Raw genomic sequence first — 22,141 nt, 5'->3', positions numbered from 1 at the left:
AAATTGCTTGCAACCAGTAGCTCTTTTCTTCCTAGGCCCTTGAAACAAGTAGTCTATTATCATAAGTGTAATGATAAATTTCACACCACAATCACACTATGTATGTTGACGTTGCTTGGACTAATAATCCTTGAATTTTTTTTATTTATTTATTTTTTTGTTCTTTTTAACAAGGGTTGATTCGATGGCCTAGTGTGATTGTGGTGTGAATAATAGCATTTCTAAAGAGTAATGCTTTTCGGTCTTCATATTAGATTTTCACATTAGCTGATGTGACGTCTTTTAATATGTTTCACATGTTAATTACTTAAAAAAAAAAAAAAAATGTTAACCACTTAATCAACCGGTGTGAAAATCTAATGCAAATAGTAGCATTACTCTATCATAAATTATCAATATAAAAGCATCACAGTTTCAGTAATAGAGTAATGTTACTCTCCACATTCATTTATCACATACTGACACACATGTCACCCGGTTGACTTGGCGTGTTTTAAGTGAGTTATACTTATTTTTCAAGTGGCTGACATAAGAAATCACTTAAAAAATGCCCTTTAATCGGTGTGATATGGGTGTAAAAAGTAAAGATTTTGAATCTCTACCCAATTACAATCAATGGACTATCTATCTCTTTTATTTTGGCTGGCCTACAGATAGCTCATATAGAAGGTGATAGATTTGATACAAGAATAATGCTAAAGATAATTTTGCACTTTTTTTTAACCTATAATAAAAAGTACGATAAAAATGCTTTTAAATTTTAAAATTAAATTATAATGAAGAATCTTACGCATAATACGAGTTATGTGCTAGTTATAATAATAAACAACTCAAAATACAAATATTCAAAATTATCTTCAACTTTATTTACCGTAAAAACACTTTTTCACAAAAAAAAAAAAAAAGAAAAAAAAAAAAAGAAAATCACGCTTAAAAACCCATTAACAGCCAATTATACTTTTCAAATGGACCGCGAGTATTGAGAAATCATTAGTATAGATTTTTTATTTTTATTTTTCTTTTTCTATCAATTGTAAATAGATTTTTATTTTCTTTTTTGGTAGAAGTACACAAACAAGCTTAAAAAAAAAAAAAAAACAAAAGTAACAAAAACCGAAAAAAGAAAACACAAGAACTGGAAGAAGCAAACAGCAACTTCCGAGCCAAAAGATTCTTAATTTATGACGACATCCCCTTTCCTTATTTTCTAGTCAGAACAAAAGATCCCCTATTGTTGACTTTCATGAGTGACTGATGAGTGATGACACACCAAACTCTCTCTCAGTCCAAGTTTGAAAGAATGGCAGCCACAGAAGAAGAGCACAAAAGATCAGACCATCAGAGAGTAGATAATACTTTGTGCCCATAACTCCACGTCTGGCGGCTTTGACTGTCATCCTGAATTGTAGTGTCTGAGGTGTGTATATGAGCAAATTCCTCTCTCTCTCTCTCTCTCTCTCTCGCTCTACTGCTCTGCTTCTGTTCTTGAGACGGCTACTGCTTGTCTGGATACATATAATGAACTGTGAATCACCAGGTTGATGTTGTCCCCTCATCCTACTATGTTCTTTTTTGTGCCTGTGGTGTGTTTTTCACTGTTGAACTTCTACTCCTATAGATTAGTTACAGTAGAAGCATAATTTCCATTATATAAAGAAAGAACAAATGAATAATCTGTCTCTATGTCATGAAATTGGCTTTTTCACTGAGCAGAATGCCTGCAGCTAAATTGCTTCATGCAGTCTACTCTAGAATAGGAATTTTGTTGAAGAAGGCCTCATTTGCCATAATGGCTGTATAAATTATCATATTTATGGTTCTTGTTTAGTGCACTATTAGCTCAACCTCAACCGAGTTGTCGGGTTTTTAAGTTAACCCCCTACAAAGAGGAAGCAAACACAAGTAGTTTCTGAAGAACCATGGCCGAAGATGATATGTACACGAAAGATGGGACGGTAGATTACCGTGGGAATCAGGCTGATAGAAGTAAAACTGGAACCTGGAAGGCCTGCCCCTATATTCTAGGTACTTATGTAATCCATCTCCTTATATAACTAGTGGAATCTCGTTATGGAAATAAGTGCTCATCAAATTCCAGCTTTTATCAACAGGAAATGAATGTTGTGAAAGATTGGCATACTATGGGTTGAGCTCCAATCTGGTACGTTACTTTAAGAAGCGACTACATCAGCACAGTGCTACTGCTAGTAAAAACGTAGCAAATTGGATTGGAACATGCTACATCACCCCATTGATTGGGGCATTTTTGGCTGATGCCTATCTTGGAAGATATTGGACTATTTTCTGTTTCTCCATCGTCTATGTTATTGTAAGTTTGGTTAACCTGAAACTTCTTTAACTTGGTTAGCTCATGTACCTAAGAGTCAATCTAATGAAGCACATTCTGAGTTCATTACTCCTTTATGGAGCATCTGAAATTATGAATAATGAAGCACATTCTGAGTTCAATACCCTTCTTTCGTCAACATTATGCAGGCTAACAATCATGTATAATTCTGATTCTCCAAAAGTTTGACCTGAGTTTCAGAGCATGCTTGTCTTTGAATTTCGTGTTCTTGCTCATTGATGAAATCTTTTTTCTATTTTTCCTAGGGGATGACACTTTTGACACTGTCAGCAACAGTCTCTGGCCTAAAGCCAACATGTTATGGAGAAGATAATTGCCATGCAACAGATACACAAGCTGCAGTGTGCTTTCTAGCACTTTACTTGATTGCATTGGGAACTGGTGGGATTAAGCCTTGTGTCTCATCATATGGAGCAGATCAATTTGATGATACTGATGAGGTTGAGAAGAAACACAAAGCTTCTTTCTTCAATTGGTTCTATTTCTCGATCAATACCGGTGCTCTTATTGCTGGTTCTTTGCTGGTTTGGATACAAGACAATGTGGGTTGGGGATGGGGCTTTGGCATCCCTGCTGTTGCCATGGCAATTGCTGTATTGAGTTTCTTTTCAGGTACTCAGTTGTATCGGAACCAGAAACCTGGAGGTAGCCCTCTGACACGCATCTGTCAAGTGATCATGGCATCATTGAGAAAATGGCAGGCTGAAGTACCAGCTGACAAGTCCATTTTGTATGAGACTGCGGATGCAGGATCTGCTATCAAAGGAAGCCGCAAGATTGATCATACAAAAGATTTCAGGTTAATTTCCAAACTCAAAAGCCTGGCTTATCTTGTGATTCGTCGCCTTTCATTGATATTCGTTTTCCTCGTAATCTGCAAAAATAATGAACGGCTCGTCGGCTCGTGGGGGTGCCGACCATACCCCTACTCCGATGCCTAAATCAGTTCAAACTATTTATTTTCTGAAAAGTATCAATAATCTCAGAGTTTAGAGAATCTGCCTGTACCAAATACCTGGCGTAGTGGTCTTATTTATAGGCTCACCGTTCACAGTTATAAAACTGCTAGAATACTAGGAGCATAATTTGATTAGGAGTCTGAGTCCTAAATCACATAGTCTCTAATCTTATCTTCATAGAATTTAAATTGGGTAGTAGAGTCCAAGCTGGGTAGGACATTACCTCTTCGTCTGATGTCATACTATTAGGTACCTTATCTCATATTTGATGGGATAAAAGTATTATCTTGATATACTCGGGATATGCGTTTTTTTAGAGATAACGAATGGTCTTGTACTTAGGTCTGATCTGGCCGGGCCGACCCGACGGGCTCGACTTCGTGTCTTTGGAGCTGATTATTTCTCCAACAATAGTCAATATGCAAGGATAAAGAAATCAGTTCTCCGCACCTTTGTGGCTGTATCCTAGGGTAGCAGGACAACCCATCCACCAGGATTTGCAAACCTTAGGAGTTAGGAGCAAAATCAAGTTGACCCTTTATTTAACAGGATTTAATCCAAATTCATTAGGCAACCAAAGTAACATTTCTTATGTTGGGTGGTTATGTTTTCACTTTTGTTAGCATTGCCTGACTATTCTGAATCCTTACATTGTTGCTTCAGTTTCTTTAACAAAGCGGCAGTGTTGGTGCAAACAGATCACGTTAAGGGCTCAGTAGACCCATGGAGACTTTGCACAGTTACCCAAGTTGAGGAGCTGAAAGCTATTATACGATTGCTTCCTATATGGGTCACAGGTATCATCTTTTGCACCGTCTCCAGTCAGAGGGGCACCTTATTTGTGTTGCAAGGCGCCATCATGGATGTCCGCGTTGGTTCATCTTCCTTCGAGATCCCACCTGCATCTATGTCAATCTTTGACACCCTTAGTGTCCTTTTTTGGGTCCCAATCTATGATCGAATCATTGTCCCATTAGCTAGAAAATTTACAGGTCATAGAAATGGCCTAACTCAACTCCAGAGGATGGGCATTGGCCTCTTCCTATCCATTTTTCCCATGCTATCTGCAGGAGTTTTGGAACTTGTAAGACTTAGAATGGTTAGAAGGCACAACTACTATGAACTTGAGCACATGCCCATGTCCATATTTTGGCAAGTTCCTCAGTATTTCTTCATAGGGTGCGCAGAAGTTTTCATATATGTTGGGCAGTTGGAGTTTTTTTACGAGCAAGCACCTGATGCCATGAGGAGTCTGTGCGCTGCTCTCCAACTTACCACCGTGGCAATGGGGAACTACTTGAGCTCTCTGCTTGTAACCATTGTTACCACAGTGAGTACAAGGCACGGGAAGCTTGGATGGATACCAGACAATCTGAATTATGGTCATATTGATTACTTCTTTTGGCTTTTGGCGGTTCTGAGTGTGCTGAACTTCGGAGCTTTCCTCTTCATTGCAAAATGGTACACATATAAAAGGCCTTTGGGGACTCTCAGATGATGGTTTACTCTGGTGGTTGAAGCACTTGTATATAAAGTACAGCCTGCTTAATGTGTATCATCTCCTTATGTATGCAACACAGTTGGAAGTCTACTTCATATTCAACAGTCTCTGTATGCTGTTTTCATTAGATAATGTAAAACAAAAATCAAATAGAGTGAAAAAGAAAGTGAACTACAATTTGAATTAAGCTATTGTTTTCTTTACCACAAGAACAATTTCTGATGATTGAAGCACTTGTATATACAGCCTGCTTAATGAGTATCATCTCTTTATGTCAGGAACGTACACAGTTGGAAGTCTACTTCATATACAACCGCCTGAGTCTCTGTATGTTGTTTTCGTTAGATAGTGTAAAACAAAAATGAAATAGGGTGAAAAAAGAAAGTGAACTACAGTATAATTTAAGCCATTGTTTTCTCTCTTCAAATATCAATGTACCACAAGAACAATTTCTGAGCACTTAATGCGGCCTCAATTAATGATTTCCAGCTTTTTTTCTGAAGCTTCTAGCCATCTTTTGTTTCCTTGGTGTTGGCGACAAGTACTTCGAATTACTTGCAGCCAGTAGCTCTTTTCTTCCTAGGCCCTTGAAACAAGTAGATCTATTATCGTAAGTGTAATGATATATTTCACACTACTACGATCACACTATGTTGACGTCGCTTGGACTAATAGTCCTTGCATTTATTTTTTATTTTTATTTTTTTAACAAAGGTTGATTCAATGGCCTAGTGTGATTGTGGTGTGAATAATAGCATTTCTAAAGAGTAATGCCTCTCTTCAGTCTTCATACTAGATTTTCACACTAGCTGATGAGATGTCTTTTAAGTTGCTTCATATATCAAATACTTAAAAAAAAAAAATGTTAACCATTTAATCAACCGCTGTGAAAATCTAGTGTGAATAGCAGCATTATTCTATCATAAATAATCAATATAAAAGCATTACTGTTTCAGTAATAGATTAATGCTACTCTTCACACTCATTTATCATATACTGTCACACATGTCACCCAGTTGACTTAGCGTGTTTTAAGTGATTTATACTTGTTTTTTAAGTGGTTGACATAAAAAGTCACTTAAAACATGCCACATCAGCCAGTGTGATATGGGTGTAAAAAGTAACATTACTAATATGGATATATTGAGAAAAAATAAAAGTTGATCAGAATAGCCAACTTCAAGTTCCACAAAAAATGAGACAAGATTTTGAATCTATGCCCAATTATATATAGTCAATGGACTATCTATCTCTTTTATTTTGCCTGGCCGACAGATCGCTCATATAGAAAGTGATAGATTTGATACAATAGTAACGCTAAACATATTCCCACTTCTCTAGACCTATTTCACATACTCTTAAATGACTTTCAAAACTATCATTGAATTCATCACAAATTTAAATTGTGGTTTTAAAAGCTACCTACGGTGTGGGAAAGTGAGAGTTTATGTAGCATTATTCTTTAATACAAAGTGAATCAAAGTCGAGCCATTAAGAAAATCAAGTGACAAAACTTAAACCATTCAATTAAAAATAATGTTAGGATTTTAAAAGCTTTATTCTGGAGTTTTCTTAAGAAAATCTGAAGGATCCTAATTTTTTAAAATTTTTTTACTAAAAAGTTTCATGATATCAATGTCAATAAAACTTAAGCTGATTGAAAAATTAGATGAATTTATTTAATTAATTAATATTATAATAATCAAATCATAATCTTCTTATCATAAGTAAAACAAAAACCAATTAAACAAAATGGCTCAACTTGGATAATAATTTTTCCTTCTTCCATTTATTTTTTCTTTTCAAAATAAAAATATTAACAAATAATTCAAGCATAAAACACTCAAGATTACTTTTATCTTTACGTCATATTAAAACATTTTTTTTTTTTTAAAAAAAAAAAAAAAATATCTCTAAAAAGGAGCCAATTATACTCTTCAAATGGACCGCCAGTATTTAGAAATCATAAGCATAGATTTTTTTTTTTTTATTGTTTATAGATTTTTATAAACAATAAAAATTATTTTTAACCTTTTTCTATCATATTTGTATAGATTTTTATTCTTATTGTTTGGTCGGAGACTCGGAGTACATAAACAAACTTAAAAAATTAAACAAAAGTAAAAAATCCGAAAACAGAAAACACTTCAGTTGGATGACATTCCCTTTCCTTATTTTCTAGTCAGAACAAAAGGTCCATCTTTAGATTTCGGCTAGCTACTGAGAGAGGGTGCGGTTGGTAGAGATTGTTGTCGTGAATTTTTTTTTTATTTTTTTTTTAAGTTATAATAAAAAATAATTGATGTGATATAAAATAGAATGAATTTATAAGAAGAAAAAAATTGTTTGTAGTAAATTTTTTTATTTGAATAATTAAAAAATTATTTATATGAGACATAAAAAATTAAAATTAAAATGTTTTAAAGTTGATTTTTTTTTATTTTTTTATTTTTTAGGTAAAAGTAATCGAAGAGATTGTTGAGATGGTTGTCAAACAGAACACTCTATTGGGTTAGGCTGTACCCCATTGTTGACTTTCGGTCCTAGTTTAGAAGGATGGTAGCCACTGACGAAGAGCAAAAGACCAGACCATGAGAGAATAGATAATACTTTGTGTCCATAACTCCACATCATGTGGCTTTTGACTGTCATACTGAATTTTAGTCTGTGGTGTGTATAGGAGCAAATTCCTTTCTCTCTCTCTCTACTGCTCTTCTTCTGTACTTGAGGCAGATACTGCTTTTCTGGACACATAAATTATGAACTGTGAATCACCAGGTTTGATGTTTTCCCCTCATCCTACTATGCTCTTTTTTCGCCTGTGGTGTGTGTTTCACTGTTGAACTTTTGCTCCTGAAAATTAGTTACAGTAGAAGCATAATTTCCATTCATTCAAGAAAGAACAACTGAATAATGTCTCTAGGTCGTGAAATTTGGTCAGTAATTTCAAGTCCCATTAACTGTCAGAGTATAAATATGAGAGTATTAAGATTTTAGACAGGATAAAATAAAAAATAAAAAAAAATTTAAGAGCTGATTGGGAGTTCAACGTCAGCAAAATACGATAAAAGTGTGTATATAGCATTACTAAAAAAAAAAATGAATATTTAGCCTCACATTGGACAGTATCACAAAAATAAATGAATATAACATAAGGAGATCCAAATCTTAAGCTTTAGGGTTAAAGTAGCGTTTCAACATGTTATATCAAGGCCTCAAAAACTTTCCTAGGTGATTATCTCCCCGGCCAGTACCATCAAGAAATTTTCCTGGTTGATTATCTCTCTAACACCATCAAGAGTTTCTTTCATTGCTTTTATATATTCTTGACCATTATGATTATGTATCAGTTTATTGTGTATGTAGCTTGTGATACAGTCCTAAAGGAAGCAAAGAAAATTCAGAATCAAAATTCTAAAGATTTCCAAACTTCCTTTCCGTTTCTTCTGTCTGCCATATTGGCTTCTTCACTGAGCAGAATGACTGCAGCTCAATTGCTTCATGCAGTCTAATCTAGAATAAGAATTTTGTTAAAGTGAACCTCATTTGCAATAATTAATAGCTCTATAACTAATCATATTTGTCAAGAAAATTAATGCACTTTATGGTTCTTGTTTAGTTCACTATTAGATCAACCTCAACCGAGTTGTCGGGTTTTTAAGTTAACCCCATACAAAGAGGAAGCAAACACAAGAAGTTTCTGAAGAACCATGGCAGAAGATGATATGTACACGAAAGATGGGACGGTAGATTACCGTGGGAATCAGGCTGATAAAAATAAAACTGGAACCTGGAAGGCCTGCCCCTATATTCTAGGTACTTGTGTAATCCATATCCTAATATAACTAGTGGAATATCGTTACAGAAATAAGATGCTTATCAATTCCAGCTTTCATCAACAGGAAATGAATGTTGTGAAAGATTGGCATACTATGGGATGAGCACCAATCTGGTACTTTACTTTAAGAATCGACTACATCAGCACAGTGCTACTGCTAGTAAAAACGCCTCAAATTGGAGCGGAACATGCTACATCACCCCATTGATTGGGGCATTTTTGGCTGATGCTTATCTTGGAAGATATTGGACCATTGCCTGTTTCTCCATCATCTACGTTATTGTAAGTTTGGTTCGCTTGAAAATTCTTGAACTAGGCAGCTTATGTACCTAAGAGTCAAACTAATGAAGCACATTCTGAGTTCATTACTCGATTATGGGGCATCTGAAATTATGAATGATTTTACTTTTGGTAGCAATTGATAGACAATTTCATTATACACTTGATTAAGAGACATATCTAAATGGCCAAGGAAAAATGGAATACCCTTTCTTTCGTCAACATTATGCAGGCGAACAATCATGTATAATTTTGATTCTCCAAAATTTTGACCTGAGTTTTCAGAGCATGCTTGTCTTTGAATTCCGTGTTCTTGCTCATTGCTGAAATCTTTTTTCTATTTTACCTAGGGGATGACACTTTTGACACTGTCAGCGTCAGTCTCTGGCCTAAAGCCAACATGTCATGGAGAAGATAATTGCCATGCAACAGATACACAAGCTGCAGTGTGCTTTCTAGCACTTTACCTGATTGCATTGGGCACTGGTGGGATAAAGCCTTGTGTCTCATCATATGGAGCAGATCAATTTGATGATACTGATGAGGTTGAGAAGAAAAGCAAAGCTTCTTTCTTCAATTGGTTCTATTTTTCAATAAACGTTGGTGCTCTCATTGCTTCTTCTGTACTGGTCTGGATACAAGACAATGTGGGTTGGGGATGGGGCTTTGGCATCCCAGCAGTGGCCATGGGAATTGCTGTATTGAGTTTCTTTTCGGGTACTCGGTTGTATCGGAACCAGAAACCTGGTGGCAGCCCTCTGACACGCATCTGTCAGGTGGTGGTAGCATTGGTAAGAAAGTACCAGGTTCAAGTACCTGATGACAAGTCCCTTTTGTATGAGACTGCGGATGCAGAATCTGCTATCAAAGGAAGCCGCAAGCTTGATCACACAAAAGATTTCAGGTTAGTTTCTAGACTCAATAGCTTGGCGATGATAGTCAATATGCAAGGATAAAGAAATCAGTTCTCCAAACCTTTATGGCTTTATCCTATGGTAATAGGACCACCTATCCACCAGGGTTTGCAAACCTTAGGAACAAAATCAACTTGACCCTTTATTTATCAGGATTTAATCTTAATTCATTAGGCAACCCAAGTAACGTTTCTTAATGAACAATTCTCAGTTTTTCATTCTATCTTCGAAAGCAAACAGAAAGAAGAAGGAAAGATAGAAGCATAAGAATCCCAATTTCAATATCTATAATGTAATCATTTAGTGCTTAAAATTACAATAACAATCCCATTGCTATGAGAAACGAAATGTGAGGATTTCATGTGCATTAAATTTACAAAATGTCCATGTGATACCCTAGAAAGTTGGTCCTATATTGGGTGGATGGATTGTGAATGTGTTATATGGGTGTTAAGTCCCTCATTGGTTTCTTACTAAGTGAGGTTGAGCTTTGCAAGTGATTTCAAAGAACTCCAATTGTGACTTTAACCAGTATTTTTGGAATAATAGTACAGATGTAGTTAGTACTTTCCATGATTTTTGAAAGTCTCACAACAATCCGATTCTCGCGAATCAGACTATAACAGCCCACAATGATTTTGTATAAATGTAAAAAAAAAAAAAAAAAATCTTTTGTTGGGTGGGTTATGTTTTCACTTTTGTTAGCATTCCTCGACTTATTCTGAATCCTTACATTGTTTCTTCAGTTTCTTTGACAAAGCGGCAGTGGTGGTGCAAACAGATGACGTTAAAGGCTTGGTAGACCCATGGAGACTTTGCACAGTTACCCAAGTTGAGGAGCTGAAAGCTATTATTCGATTGCTTCCTATATGGGCCACAGGTATCATCTTTGCCACTGTCTACAATCAGATGGGCACCTTATTTGTGTTGCAAGGCGCCATCATGGATATTCGCGTTGGTTCCTCTTCCTTCAAGATCCCACCTGCATCTCTGTCAATCTTTGACACCCTTAGTGTCCTTTTTTGGGTCCCAGTCTATGATCAAATCATTGTCCCACTAGCTAGAAAATTCACAGGTCATAAAAATGGCATAACTCAACTCCAGAGGATGGGCATTGGCCTCTTCATATCAATTTTGTCCATGCTATCTGCAGGAATTTTGGAACTTGTAAGACTTAGAATGGTTAGAAGGCACAACTACTATGAACTCGAGCACATGCCCATGTCCATATTTTGGCAAGTTCCTCAGTATTTCCTCATTGGGTGCGCAGAAGTTTTCACATTCATTGGGCAGTTGGAGTTTTTTTACGAGCAAGCTCCTGATGCCATGAGGAGTCTGTGCTCTGCTCTCCAACTAACCACCGTGGCACTGGGGAGCTACTTGTGCTCTCTACTTGTAACTATTGTTACCACAGTGAGTACTAGGCACGGGAAGGTTGGATGGATACCAGACAATTTGAATTACGGCCATCTTGATTACTTCTTTTGGCTCTTGACCGTGCTGAGTGTGCTGAATTTGGGAGCTTTCCTCTTCATTTCAAAATGGTACACATATAAAAGGCCAGTGGGGACTCTCAAATGATGGGTGTCACTCTGGTAGTGGTGGTTGAAGCACTTGTATATGCAGCCTGCTTAATGAGATGAGTATCATCTCCTTATGTCTGCAAAACAGTTGGAAGTCTACTTCAAAGGTAATTGTCTCTTTATATTGTTTTACTTAATGTAATACAAATCAAGCCAATGAATTCTCTCTTCATAAATCAAGAACTATTTCTGGATACTTACTGCGGCCTCAATGATTTTCAGTTTCTTTTTTCCTTCCTGAAGCGTCTAACCAACATTCATTCCCAGTAGCGTTTTCTTGGTATTCCCCTGCAAGAAGTAGATCAATCATCATAATATGATCAAATTGATGGATCTGGATCCCCACGCAATTTGGGCTGGCAAATGTGGGGGAGTGGGATCTAAGTTCCAGCTGAATGGGGCCAAGTTTATTATATTCGTGTTTCATCAGCTTTTGAGCTTTTGGCCTATTGGTTAGGCCATCAGCTCTCTCTTTTCCTTCTGTTTGGCTAACGGACTACACATACAGAAGGTGATAGTTCTGATTCAAAGTGAAGCCATCAAGAAAGTTAAGTCATTGGTCTTAGAATTATATAAAAACAATATAATAGAGCTGGAAAAAATGATGCAAATTCGAAGTAAAAATTTGAACTGTCATATAAACAACTTTATATCCTAATGTATAACTTCTAGTCTGTTGCCCAAGTGTAAGAAACTAGAAAACTCAAATACAACGATGACTCTCTTTAAGCCTCAAGGAAGTTGCTGTGCATTTGTTTTATGGGATTTTGCACTAAGGAAGCCACGTCTCACTTTTATAATGAATTCTTGCGAGTGGAAAAGACTATTTTCCTCTATAATCTCCATATCTTGGACCAGCCCAAAATTTATATAAAATGGAGAAGTTAATATGTGATGTGATACAACCTAGTGAGATATAATTTAATTAATATATATTCTCTAGAGGTAATAAAAAAGAAGCAAGGCTTGTGTCAATGTGATGCGTGCACAAGATGCAAGGCAGAACTGTCATATCAACATGCATGTGGCACGTCCAACTTGTGTCATGTGTACACTGGCACATAACACAAACCAAAGCCATAAAAAAGAACTACACCGTGAAGCAATCCTTAAAAATTCAGAAGATCCTATCTTATAATCTTAATTAGTTGCTCAAGTCATACTGAATTTCCTCTCCCTGACTAATTTTTTTTTTAATAGTTGTTTAATTCATCCTGAATCAACACCACATCTGTTATCGGAACGTTGAAACCCCCCCCCCCCCCCCCTCCCCACCCCAAAAAAAAATCATAATCCTTTTTGATAGATCGAGATCTCCTACAATTAATTGCTCGAATTATACGTAATTAAAGCAACCTTACATAGAGGGGGGCTTACAAGGCCCACCCATCCGCACTCCAGGCTATATGAGGCAAGTGCCGCAAGTAGGCCCATAGGTACTGTATCTATCAAACCGTTTAAATTGAGTGTAATTCAGACAACAATTGTAAAGTGATGTATTTGTTGCACAACTCAAGACATATTGGTAGGCTCATGCATGTGCATGAGTCCACCAATGTGTCTTAAGTTGTGTAAGAGTTGTGCATTTGAGTTGTGCATTTGAGTTGTGCAAAAATCATTTTCTAATCGTAAAAGACTAAACTTTCTAACACAGGAATAACCGAATGAGTATATTCTAATTTTTAAAAGGTAGGCCCATTTCTCATCTTGCACATTTGTGCTAGGCCCACATTAGATTAGTCCAATACAATGCTCATGTGGGCTTGAACTCAAAAGAGACCCTATATAATTGTTCTCATCCTTTTTCCATTCCACCCTCTTCCTCATCGAACTGTCTAGACACCCCAACTCTGTTTCCGCTTCACATTGACAAATCTCAATGATTCGCAAACGATATCAAGAAGCCAAAACAGGTAAACTCAAGAGAGCCTAATATTTGCAAACTGAATAAAAAACTACATCATCCAAAGCTTTATTAAACACAACGTTTCATATGGGAGTTGTCTTTGAACTAGTGAAAATGTAATGCCTTTTTCCAACACTTGCCTCCCAACTGTTCGATGAAATGTTACATCCAGACATTGTTTTGTTTTGTTTTTCTTGGTTCGAAATGGTCCTCTTCATATTTTTGACCCATTTCATTCATTTGTTTACCAAAGACGGCGAACTTACTTGCCTCAAGTGTTCAGACTTCAGAGAAATGTTTGAACCTCTTATCTACGGTTAATTCGTATTTCAGGTTTTCAACTGGTGAAATCGATGAATGCCCAGAAGTACTTAAAGAAAGTAGGACTGGGCAAAGAGGACTACCACTTCTGGAAGCAAATTGGCAAAGCTCTATTGTGCACGTACACGCTATTTGGTGTCGCTTGGCTCTACAACGAAACCTCACCGCTAGGCTGGTGGACGCTGAAGCCTCGGCCCAAGGAAGAAAAAGAATTAGCCCACCTCTACGAGCGGCGAGAATTTCCGTACCCGGGTGACGAGGAAGCAATGGAAGAGTTCGTTACCAAAGGGGGAATGATCGGCACAACAATCGGTCCGAAGGGGATTGTTGAAACGGATAGGGATGCGTATAACTATCAGAGGGACTTGCAGAACAAGAAGGTTGAGCAAGAAGCTCAGAAGCTGTGGTTGAGGATGAGGAACGAGGTCATTCAAGAGCTTCGAGAGAAGGGGCATGACGTTGAATGAGTTCTCGTTGATATGGTTTTGTGAAACATCATGCGCTGTTCTAATTTATTTTATGAAATGAAGGCTGAATGGAAGTTGAATGGTTTTGTGAAAATAATCGTTGTATGAAAGTTTGAGTTGAGTGGCCGCTGTTAAAGTGTTTCCTCTTTCTTGTTTGATGTGTTCTTGCTCTGAAAAGAGAAAAATAAAAATAAAAGATAAACCTCAGTCAATTTTATGCATTATCAGGCTGTTAATATGATGTTTGCAAACCCTTTCTTCAGAGTGGTTGGGCAGCAAAACTTGGCTGGTAAGAGGATGAGTTTGAAAACTAGAAGGCATGCAATTGGGGAAGGGAGGCCTGATTTGCTGCATCTCTGTGACACCACAAAAAACTAATCGACATGGGTGGTGGATTGTGAAGATATTGCTTAAGTCTCATGTTGATTCTTTATTAGCTGAGAATGGATTAGTTAAGGGATTTGGAAAGTTCTAATTGGAATTTTGACTAATCTTTTTATAGTCTTAGTGTAGAGGTGGTTAATGTTTTTCCTAAAACGGCATCAATCGAGCCATTGAAGCAGAGCGTCAGGCTATAATCGGACAATTCCATCATGCTATGAGAACCAATATGTGACATGAATCTTGACGAGATCATCAGTATTGCTTGGTGTGACATGGATCTTGATGAGATTGCTGGGAATTTATGTGAGAGAGATTATGATACCGCTAAAAATTAATCTTACATTAGGTGGGTTGATTATGTACTATGTGAGATTAGATTATTTAAGTGATTGGAACTCTAATTGTAATTTGACTAGTCCTTTTGAAATTATAGAGCAGATGTGGCAACATATATATTATTAGATTTATAAAATTTAATCTGAATCATAAATGATCTCTCAATTTAACTTGAAGTAGAAATGATTCTATTCGGAACGGAGAGGCCTGAACTCCAAAGATTAGTGGAGAAAGCAGCACGTTGGTAGATTTTAATTATAGGACCAATACTTGATGGGGCAGCACTGTTGTCACTGGCCTGAAACTATATCGAACTCTTTGCAGTCCATGGTTTGTTTAATGGTTGTGTTCTGCTGTGACTTCCACTGGTTTCATGTATGCATGTCCAAAAGTGAGCAGTTCTTTGTACTAATCCATGAAAGCAGCCTGCCTGGTAGAATGCATTTCCACTACACATGAAAATAAAGGACTAAACGGAGCAGGCACAAAATGAAGACAACCAGAAAAACCTTAATGCATGAAGCTAAAGCACGATTAAGAAACTCCTCATTATCTTTCAAGAATCAGTAAAGTTAAACTAAAATTTTTTATCCCTTTCAATACTCAAGACTACAATCTCAAAACTTAGGGTATGTTTCTTAATGTATTTTGGAAGTGTTTTTTGTTTTTGGTTTGACAAAGTGTTCTAATATGACCAAACTGTGAAAATTGTTTTTGTGTTTTAAAGAATGTTTCAAGTTGTTTGTTAATGTCTTTAACTTCAAAATAGAAAACAAAGTTTGTAAACATGGCCTTAGTTCCTATGTGGTTAAGTTGGGTGAAGATCAAGTTAATTTACATCAGGTGTCATAAACTTCTATGCAGTTACCTTTTTAGTTCCACCCCTGTCCGTTCACGGTCTTCAAAACTACGATTATTTATTTTCCTCCAAAGGCATCACAAAAGGTAAGATGGAACCATATTCTATTTAGTGACTTATGAATCCTACCAAAATGTCATTTCCAACAAACAAAGAGATTTACCACTCGATTTACCACTCTTCTTACACATATAGTACCAATAAACAACAATAACATGCTGCTTTGTAAGATTATCCATGGTTAGAAACTTCCCTAAGGCAGCCAACCAAGCAAAAAACACCTCACAAGGGAGTCTTATTATGCCAAATACTACTCCAAGTGAGCAAGGACATTGTAGTAAAATTTGACTTCAAACATCCCTCTTTTCAAGGGTAACTAATAAAGCTTGTTTTCGCTGCTCCGACTCAATCTGAAGAAATACAACAAATTTAAGAACAAGGTAAAAGAATCCACCTCCCAATCGTAAGCCACTCTAAGAAAGTTAATATTCCACTTAAGAAAGTCATCAGAAACCTCCAAAAGATATGCCACAGAAGCATCTTTACCTCGGAAAAGCTACCTTTAGGGCCTTATCTCCACACCAAACATCATTCCAAAATCTAATTTTGGAGACATCATCGAACCTCAAATCTAACATGACTAGAAAACTCCCCATAGTCTCTTTTGATATTCTTCCAAAGCCCCACCCCAAACGACCCATGGAACCTCATTAAACCACCATCCACCCCACGCGCTGTCATATTTAGAATCTAGAACCACCTCAATAAGGCCTCTCTCTCATGAACATAACACCAAAATCACTTCCCCAAAAGAGTTCAGTTGAACAAAAGTAAATTACGAAACCCCAACCCTCCTTCAAAGATCAAAGAACACGTCTTAGAACAGCTAATTAAATGGAATTTCTACTTTTCACCAATACCACCCTACAAAAATTCCCATTGCAACTTCTCTATGCGATTGGCAACACCAATCGAGGGGGAAAAAAGACACTTGAAGTAAATAAGTAGATTAGAGAGAGTACTTTTAATCAAGGTCACCATCGCACCATTTGACAAATACATTCCCTTCCATCCAGCTAAACGACACTCTATCTTCTCAATAATACCATCCCATATAGATTTGGCTTTAAACGAAGCTCCCAACAGCATGCCTCGATATTGCATAGGAAGAGACGATACTATGCAACCCAAAGTGATAGCCAGACCTTCCACATTATTGACATTGCCAACGAGGGCCAACTCTAATTTAGCAAGATTAGTCTTCAACCATGAAACCGCTTCAAAACATAGGAACAAATAACACAAGTTACGAAGACGATCAAAATCATCCCTACAAAAAATCAAAGTATCATCCGCAAACAAAAGGTGGAAAATGTTAAGGGCACCAACATTCTTAGACCCCACCAAAAAGCCTGATAACAGACCCCTGTTCACCATTGCAGAAATCATTCTACGGTCACTCTGTTTCAAACCACGAGAACTACTAAAAAAACCCATCAGAGTGTCGTTCACCAAAATAGAAAAGCGCACCAAAGAAATACAATGCACTATCCAACTACATCTACCTAATCCTGCTCTACAATGATTTTCAATTCATTCTATCTGTGAGAGCCACCTGCACAATTACTTGGGTGAGCGCATTTCACTTGCCCACTATTACGTCCCAAAATCATAACCTATCACTGATTTCACATACATCTAGAGCCAAAATTGCATCAATACAAGTCCGCTATGTAAAAAATGGATCATGAGAAGTTACAATATAAGGTAGATGTCGAGCATCTTTGGACAAATGATTTCTATAACTGCCATATGCTAGCTACATTGCCATATCAATTCTCATTATCATAAACAGTTACAGAAATAAAAGTGCTTGGTGTTCTGATTCTACTACTGGAATTATTAGAATAACATGTTCAGCAGAGAAAAGATAACAATATATCATGGGCTTTTATCCCAAGAACAAGAACAAACACGTTTATATATGTCTTTACAACAAGATATGTCTTAGAAGAACAGTTGATGATGCACCTTTACAAGACAGTCCTGGCTATAGAATGGGATCTCCTTAGTTTACTCTTTCCAGATTTGCTTCTCCTATAGCTCCTCAATGGCGTCAGGTAGAATCTCAACAGGCCATTATCAATGTTGTTTGGTGAATATCCCGCGCTCCGGTTGTGCTGCAGCATTACCTCTTCTCTTCTCTTCAGACCATTGCCTTTGGTCTCAGCACCACTCATATTATTGAACAATCCGGGCATGTTGCCAGAGCTCCTACAGCTAACACTATAGCTGCGGATAAGCTTCTGGCTCACAGACCCATTTGCTTCTCCATCAGCCACCCTCCTCATCTTCTGCCAAGACTCACCAAATGGCCGATCACCCACATTTCCTCCAACATCCTCTTCTTCATTCCCACATTTTCGTTCCCTTCGCCTCTGTATCAAACCAAATATACGCCGCATTTTGCGCCACTTGTTCAACTTCTTCAAACCCTTCTGATTAACCTCAACATCTCTGGAAACAGATTCAACAAGCTCCAAACCATCATGTTTCTCACACTTGGAATTCATATCCTTCAAACCCTCTTCCTTCTCCGCAATCAACAACTTCGCACCGTAGAATAACTCTGTGCTCTCCGGAGACACCTTCGCATTTGCATTGGACACCAACTTCAGCTCATCAAACTCTGCTCCTCCCACTTTTCTATGCGAATTAGAGTGATCAAAGCTCCTCCGCCGCCTTTGCAACGACGTAGATATCGATTCTGAATAGTAATCCTTTGTCTGAGCCGATCCACCGGGACTCATCCTTTCAGCCACAGTCACCATTGGCGTAACAATCCTTGGATAGGCCTTTCCTATCAAATACCCGTCCCAAGAAGCCCTGGGCTCGTCGAACGAGTACCGAGCCACATCGACCGATAGCCTCGGCTCCGTATCGCAAGATCTCCTCCCAATCTCCGATTGCGTGTCCCTCCAAGGCCTCCTCTCACTCCGCTTCTCAACCTCCACGAAACCACCACCATTGTTGTGCTTCTTTATCTTCTGCTTTTGCCCCCATTTCCTCAATTTCTTGCTGAACACCGAAGCCACCTCCCAAACGCTCCCAGCAATGTCCTTGAAGTCCCTTCCTCCACTCCTCTTGCTCCGCCATTCGAGATCTATGAACTCCTTCATCGTCTTGACCTCTATCTCTTCCTCAGCAATCTCATTATCTTCTACATTCGGCTCAGAAACCCTAATTTCTTCTTCACCACGATCATCCTCATTCTCATTCTCGCTCTCGCTCTCATTCTCATCCTCTTCTCTCAGTTCAAACCCTAGGCTCTCCAATCCCAAATCGAACGTCCTATTCGGGTCTTTCCCTTTCCGCTCGTCGTCTAGATTGAAGAGGTCCCACAGCGTGCTCCGAGCCCTAACGTCGCAGGACTTACGGCGAGGCGGTTCAGATGCGGCGGCGGCTGCGGCTGCGGCCGAGGCCGAGAATCCCTCGGCGTTGTAAGACTTGCTGCGGCGGAGCTTAACCGCCGCAGCAAATCTTCCCGGCAAGTCAGTTTCCTGGCGCGTGGCGGGGTCGATGGAAGCGAGTCGCTCGCTGAGGCACAAGGCGCAGAAGCCGGTGACGGGTATGGTTGGGTGGCGGTAACAGCTGGTGAGGCGCGTCTTGGGTTGGGAGGTCATTGCTCGAGGCGTGGAGTGGCTGTGAGTCGGTGCATGGCAGTGGAAGGGAATGTGACTAAAAGTCCACTACTGTGAGAGAGCAGTGACCAATGAGCTCCGTGCACAGGGGGAGAGTGACAAATGGAATGCAAACTGGAACCCTGGATAAACCCTTTCTTTGTTTTGTTATCTGCAAGACTGCAACATTATGCTTCCATCCAACCAAAAAATATGGGTCATTTTTTGTTTCTTTCCCACAATAAAAATATATAGACAATTTCCCACAGTAATCTGTGTTTGTGAACAAAGAAATTGACAAATTATAGATTCGGATTATAATCAAGATCCTTGTTTGTTACTAGGTTGCATGAATTTTATAACAATTTGGGCAAGCTACGAGAGAATATATGCGGAACTCATCTGTTCTGAATAGTTTATGAAGCGGAATTTACCTATTTAGGACACCTGGACCTTATAGCATTCACACACGGTTAGTCAAAGATTATTTTGACTAGTCGATATGCAAATTTTGGTGAAAATGCAATTACATCATCTAATTATTTTACAAAAAATTGGTGAGCTGTTACGGTACTCACCAAATTTCGTGATGAATAATTTTTATATTTCGTAGCTTTTGGTGCATATAAATGAGTATTTTGGCTTTTGGAAAATGAAAGGGAGATAAAAGGGTTAAGTATATAATTGGTTGATGGCCATAAGCTTTTGGAGAATGGAAGATGGATAAAAGGGTTAAGTATATAATTACTCTTTGGTGAGCATTGTAGCTTGCCAAAAGTTATTAAAAAAAGAAAGTATGCTTTTTAATTCTTTTTTTTCTTCTATTTGTATACTTTTTATCTCTCAAAAGACATGCACATGACTTTGAAAGTTAAATGATTTAAAAAAATATATATTTAAATGAAATAGTCTTAATTGATAGCTAAAATAAATAGTGAAATAGATGTGCTTTGGAAAAGATGGTTGCTAAAATTGAAAATTTATTGTTATTTTTAGTCAAAATTGAGAGGAAATTTGCTTAGCTGAATGTAAATGCTTCTACAACACCTCTCTTTTAGGCCACCCAAATTTTTGTAAATAGAAATTCGGACAATTTAATAACAAAGATTGATAATTATATATATATTTTTTTCTTCTAATTAATAAGAGTAGGAGGGGGCAACCAGAGTGACAACTTTACCTGGGCGTCACCATGAAAATCCCTTCTTGCTAGGCATCACTCATGAGAGACCTAGACGGTAAGAATCGTAGTCGCTCCTTCAAGACCGATCGAACCATAACTTAACACTAGCTCTACCAAATAATTGAACAGCATCCAAGCCAATGGTCCAAGCATTCCCCATTGTGGGATTTGAATAATTGGATGAGGAAAATTTTGGTGATGCAAGTCTATTATGGAGAATTACATAAAAACCCTCAGGATCTTACTTTATCTTAAATTAAGCATTATTTTTTTTTCAGATTTATAAATGAATAGATGGAGAATCATGAGTACAAAGTTGTTGTACCATAAAACAAAAAGAATCATAGTGAGGTGGGGATTTTTCTTTGATAAAAAGAAGCCGCAGACAGCATTGCTTTCATTCCTTGCCTTTTAATTTCCAATGCTAAAAGGAAGAAAGCCATTGAGTATCACTTAGAGCCGAAGTAGATTGAAAAGAGAGTTTACGGCTTTACGCCTTCACATAAGAACAAGCTTTCTACTTTCTTCTACCCCAAAAAAATAAAATAAAATAAAATAAAATAAAATTCCCGACTTTTCATCGATTTTTGTGTATTTTCACCGGATGGACCCCAACCCATTAGCCCAAAATATGTCACTAGCGCAGACAATGTTTTGGTTTACTTTTTTTTTCTTTTCTTTTTTTTAAAAAAAAAAAAATACACATATCTCCTTCAAAGTTAACTACCACTAACTTGTCAATGTCCCCTCTCAAACTTTAAAAAAATGTCAATATTTTCCCAAGAACAGCAAAATATAAAAATAACCCTAAATTTTTTTCAATAAGACAAAAATGTTCTTACAAATTCGGAAAAAAAAAACTAAAAAAAACCAAAATTAAAGAAAAAAAAACTAAAAAGAATGAAAAAATAAGACAAAATAACTGAAAATTATAAAGCAATTTTTTCAAAAAAAAAAAAACAGCTTTTAATTTTTTATTTATTATTTATAACTTTTTGTTATTTTAGATTTTTTTTTAATAATTTTTTAGTTTCTTTTAAATTTTAATAATCTTATGAAGGGTATTTTTGTCATTAGGGGGACTTTGACATTTTTTGATAATTTAAAGAGGAACATTGATACAATTGGTAGTTTGAGAGAACATTGATAATGAGATGATAGTTTGAAGGGATTATGTATACTTTTTCATTTTTTTTATATGACAATTGAGTATGATTAGCGATATTACATCTTTTATTATAAATCTCTTATAAATTAGCTTAACATTTTACATGACATTTGGAATTGAGATGAATTACGTTATGATTAAAATTTTGCAATGTTTCCCTAAACTATTACCACATTATTTTGACGCAGCAACATATTCGTTATGACGTAAATTAGATGGACATTGACACATTTGGTAGTTTAGTGACATTAATTATTTTTTAGTAGTTTATATATGGAACATTGATAATGAAGTAGTAGTTTGAATGAAGTATATGTACTTTACACTAAAAAAAAAGTAAATAACGTAAGAACATATTCATTATGTGGCAATATATACATCATTCTATCTATGAA

General features: G+C 37.0%; 4 protein-coding genes across 7 annotated transcripts; 3 read left to right on the top strand and 1 right to left on the bottom strand.

Annotated features, from left to right (window-relative positions):
* The first annotated feature begins 1,226 nt into the window (after positions 1 to 1,226).
* LOC133877311 (protein NRT1/ PTR FAMILY 8.2-like) lies at positions 1,227 to 5,015 on the top strand. Of its 4 annotated transcripts, none has more exons than XM_062315564.1 (5): positions 1,231 to 1,417; positions 1,829 to 2,025; positions 2,112 to 2,329; positions 2,614 to 3,167; positions 3,991 to 5,015. In XM_062315564.1, the coding sequence occupies exons 2-5, from the start codon at positions 1,920 to 1,922 to the stop codon at positions 4,823 to 4,825; spliced, it is 1,713 nt and encodes a 570-aa protein (XP_062171548.1). In that variant the 5' UTR covers positions 1,231 to 1,417; positions 1,829 to 1,919; the 3' UTR covers positions 4,826 to 5,015. The 4 variants fall into 4 exon arrangements, with proteins under 4 accessions (XP_062171550.1, XP_062171548.1, XP_062171549.1 ...); XM_062315565.1 differs by having other exon boundaries at positions 1,231 to 1,537; XM_062315563.1 differs by having other exon boundaries at positions 1,231 to 2,025.
* A 2,368-nt stretch (positions 5,016 to 7,383) lies between these two features.
* LOC133877309 (protein NRT1/ PTR FAMILY 8.2-like) lies at positions 7,384 to 11,638 on the top strand. Its single transcript, XM_062315562.1, has 5 exons — positions 7,384 to 7,606; positions 8,448 to 8,644; positions 8,731 to 8,948; positions 9,296 to 9,849; positions 10,606 to 11,638. The coding sequence occupies exons 2-5, from the start codon at positions 8,539 to 8,541 to the stop codon at positions 11,438 to 11,440; spliced, it is 1,713 nt and encodes a 570-aa protein (XP_062171546.1). The 5' UTR covers positions 7,384 to 7,606; positions 8,448 to 8,538; the 3' UTR covers positions 11,441 to 11,638.
* Positions 11,639 to 13,222: 1,584 nt separating this feature from the next.
* LOC133878035 (uncharacterized) lies at positions 13,223 to 14,357 on the top strand. Its single transcript, XM_062316517.1, has 2 exons — positions 13,223 to 13,355; positions 13,682 to 14,357. The coding sequence occupies exons 1-2, from the start codon at positions 13,322 to 13,324 to the stop codon at positions 14,134 to 14,136; spliced, it is 489 nt and encodes a 162-aa protein (XP_062172501.1). The 5' UTR covers positions 13,223 to 13,321; the 3' UTR covers positions 14,137 to 14,357.
* Positions 14,358 to 17,511: 3,154 nt separating this feature from the next.
* Positions 17,512 to 19,834, bottom strand: LOC133878094 (protein OCTOPUS). The gene has a single exon (XM_062316591.1). The coding sequence runs from the start codon at positions 19,396 to 19,398 to the stop codon at positions 17,749 to 17,751; it is 1,650 nt and encodes a 549-aa protein (XP_062172575.1). The 5' UTR covers positions 19,399 to 19,834; the 3' UTR covers positions 17,512 to 17,748.
* Positions 19,835 to 22,141: the final 2,307 nt, after the last annotated feature.

This window comes from Alnus glutinosa, chromosome 9, assembly GCF_958979055.1.
Source record: "Alnus glutinosa chromosome 9, dhAlnGlut1.1, whole genome shotgun sequence".
Classification (NCBI taxonomy): domain Eukaryota; kingdom Viridiplantae; phylum Streptophyta; class Magnoliopsida; order Fagales; family Betulaceae; genus Alnus; species Alnus glutinosa.
Note: the sequence above shows the minus strand (reverse complement) of the source record. Positions and strands in the feature narration are given on the sequence as shown.

What these genes read in the sequence shown, in the direction of transcription:
- LOC133877311 (XM_062315564.1), top strand. Translation starts at nt 1,920, where the DNA reads ATGGCCGAAGATGATATGTACACGAAAGATGGGACGGTAGATTACCGT. An exon ending in TCTCCATCGTCTATGTTATT is followed by an intron (nt 2,330 to 2,613) that starts GTAAGTTTGGTT and finishes TATTTTTCCTAG; the next exon opens with GGGATGACACTTTTGACACT. An exon ending in GATCATACAAAAGATTTCAG is followed by an intron (nt 3,168 to 3,990) that starts GTTAATTTCCAA and finishes TTGTTGCTTCAG; the next exon opens with TTTCTTTAACAAAGCGGCAG.
- LOC133877309 (XM_062315562.1), top strand. Translation starts at nt 8,539, where the DNA reads ATGGCAGAAGATGATATGTACACGAAAGATGGGACGGTAGATTACCGT. An exon ending in GGCCTGCCCCTATATTCTAG is followed by an intron (nt 8,645 to 8,730) that starts GTACTTGTGTAA and finishes TTTCATCAACAG; the next exon opens with GAAATGAATGTTGTGAAAGA. An exon ending in GATCACACAAAAGATTTCAG is followed by an intron (nt 9,850 to 10,605) that starts GTTAGTTTCTAG and finishes TTGTTTCTTCAG; the next exon opens with TTTCTTTGACAAAGCGGCAG.
- LOC133878035 (XM_062316517.1), top strand. Translation starts at nt 13,322, where the DNA reads ATGATTCGCAAACGATATCAAGAAGCCAAAACAG. An exon ending in ATATCAAGAAGCCAAAACAG is followed by an intron (nt 13,356 to 13,681) that starts GTAAACTCAAGA and finishes TTCGTATTTCAG; the next exon opens with GTTTTCAACTGGTGAAATCG.
- LOC133878094 (XM_062316591.1), bottom strand. Translation starts at nt 19,398, where the DNA reads ATGACCTCCCAACCCAAGACGCGCCTCACCAGCTGTTACCGCCACCCA.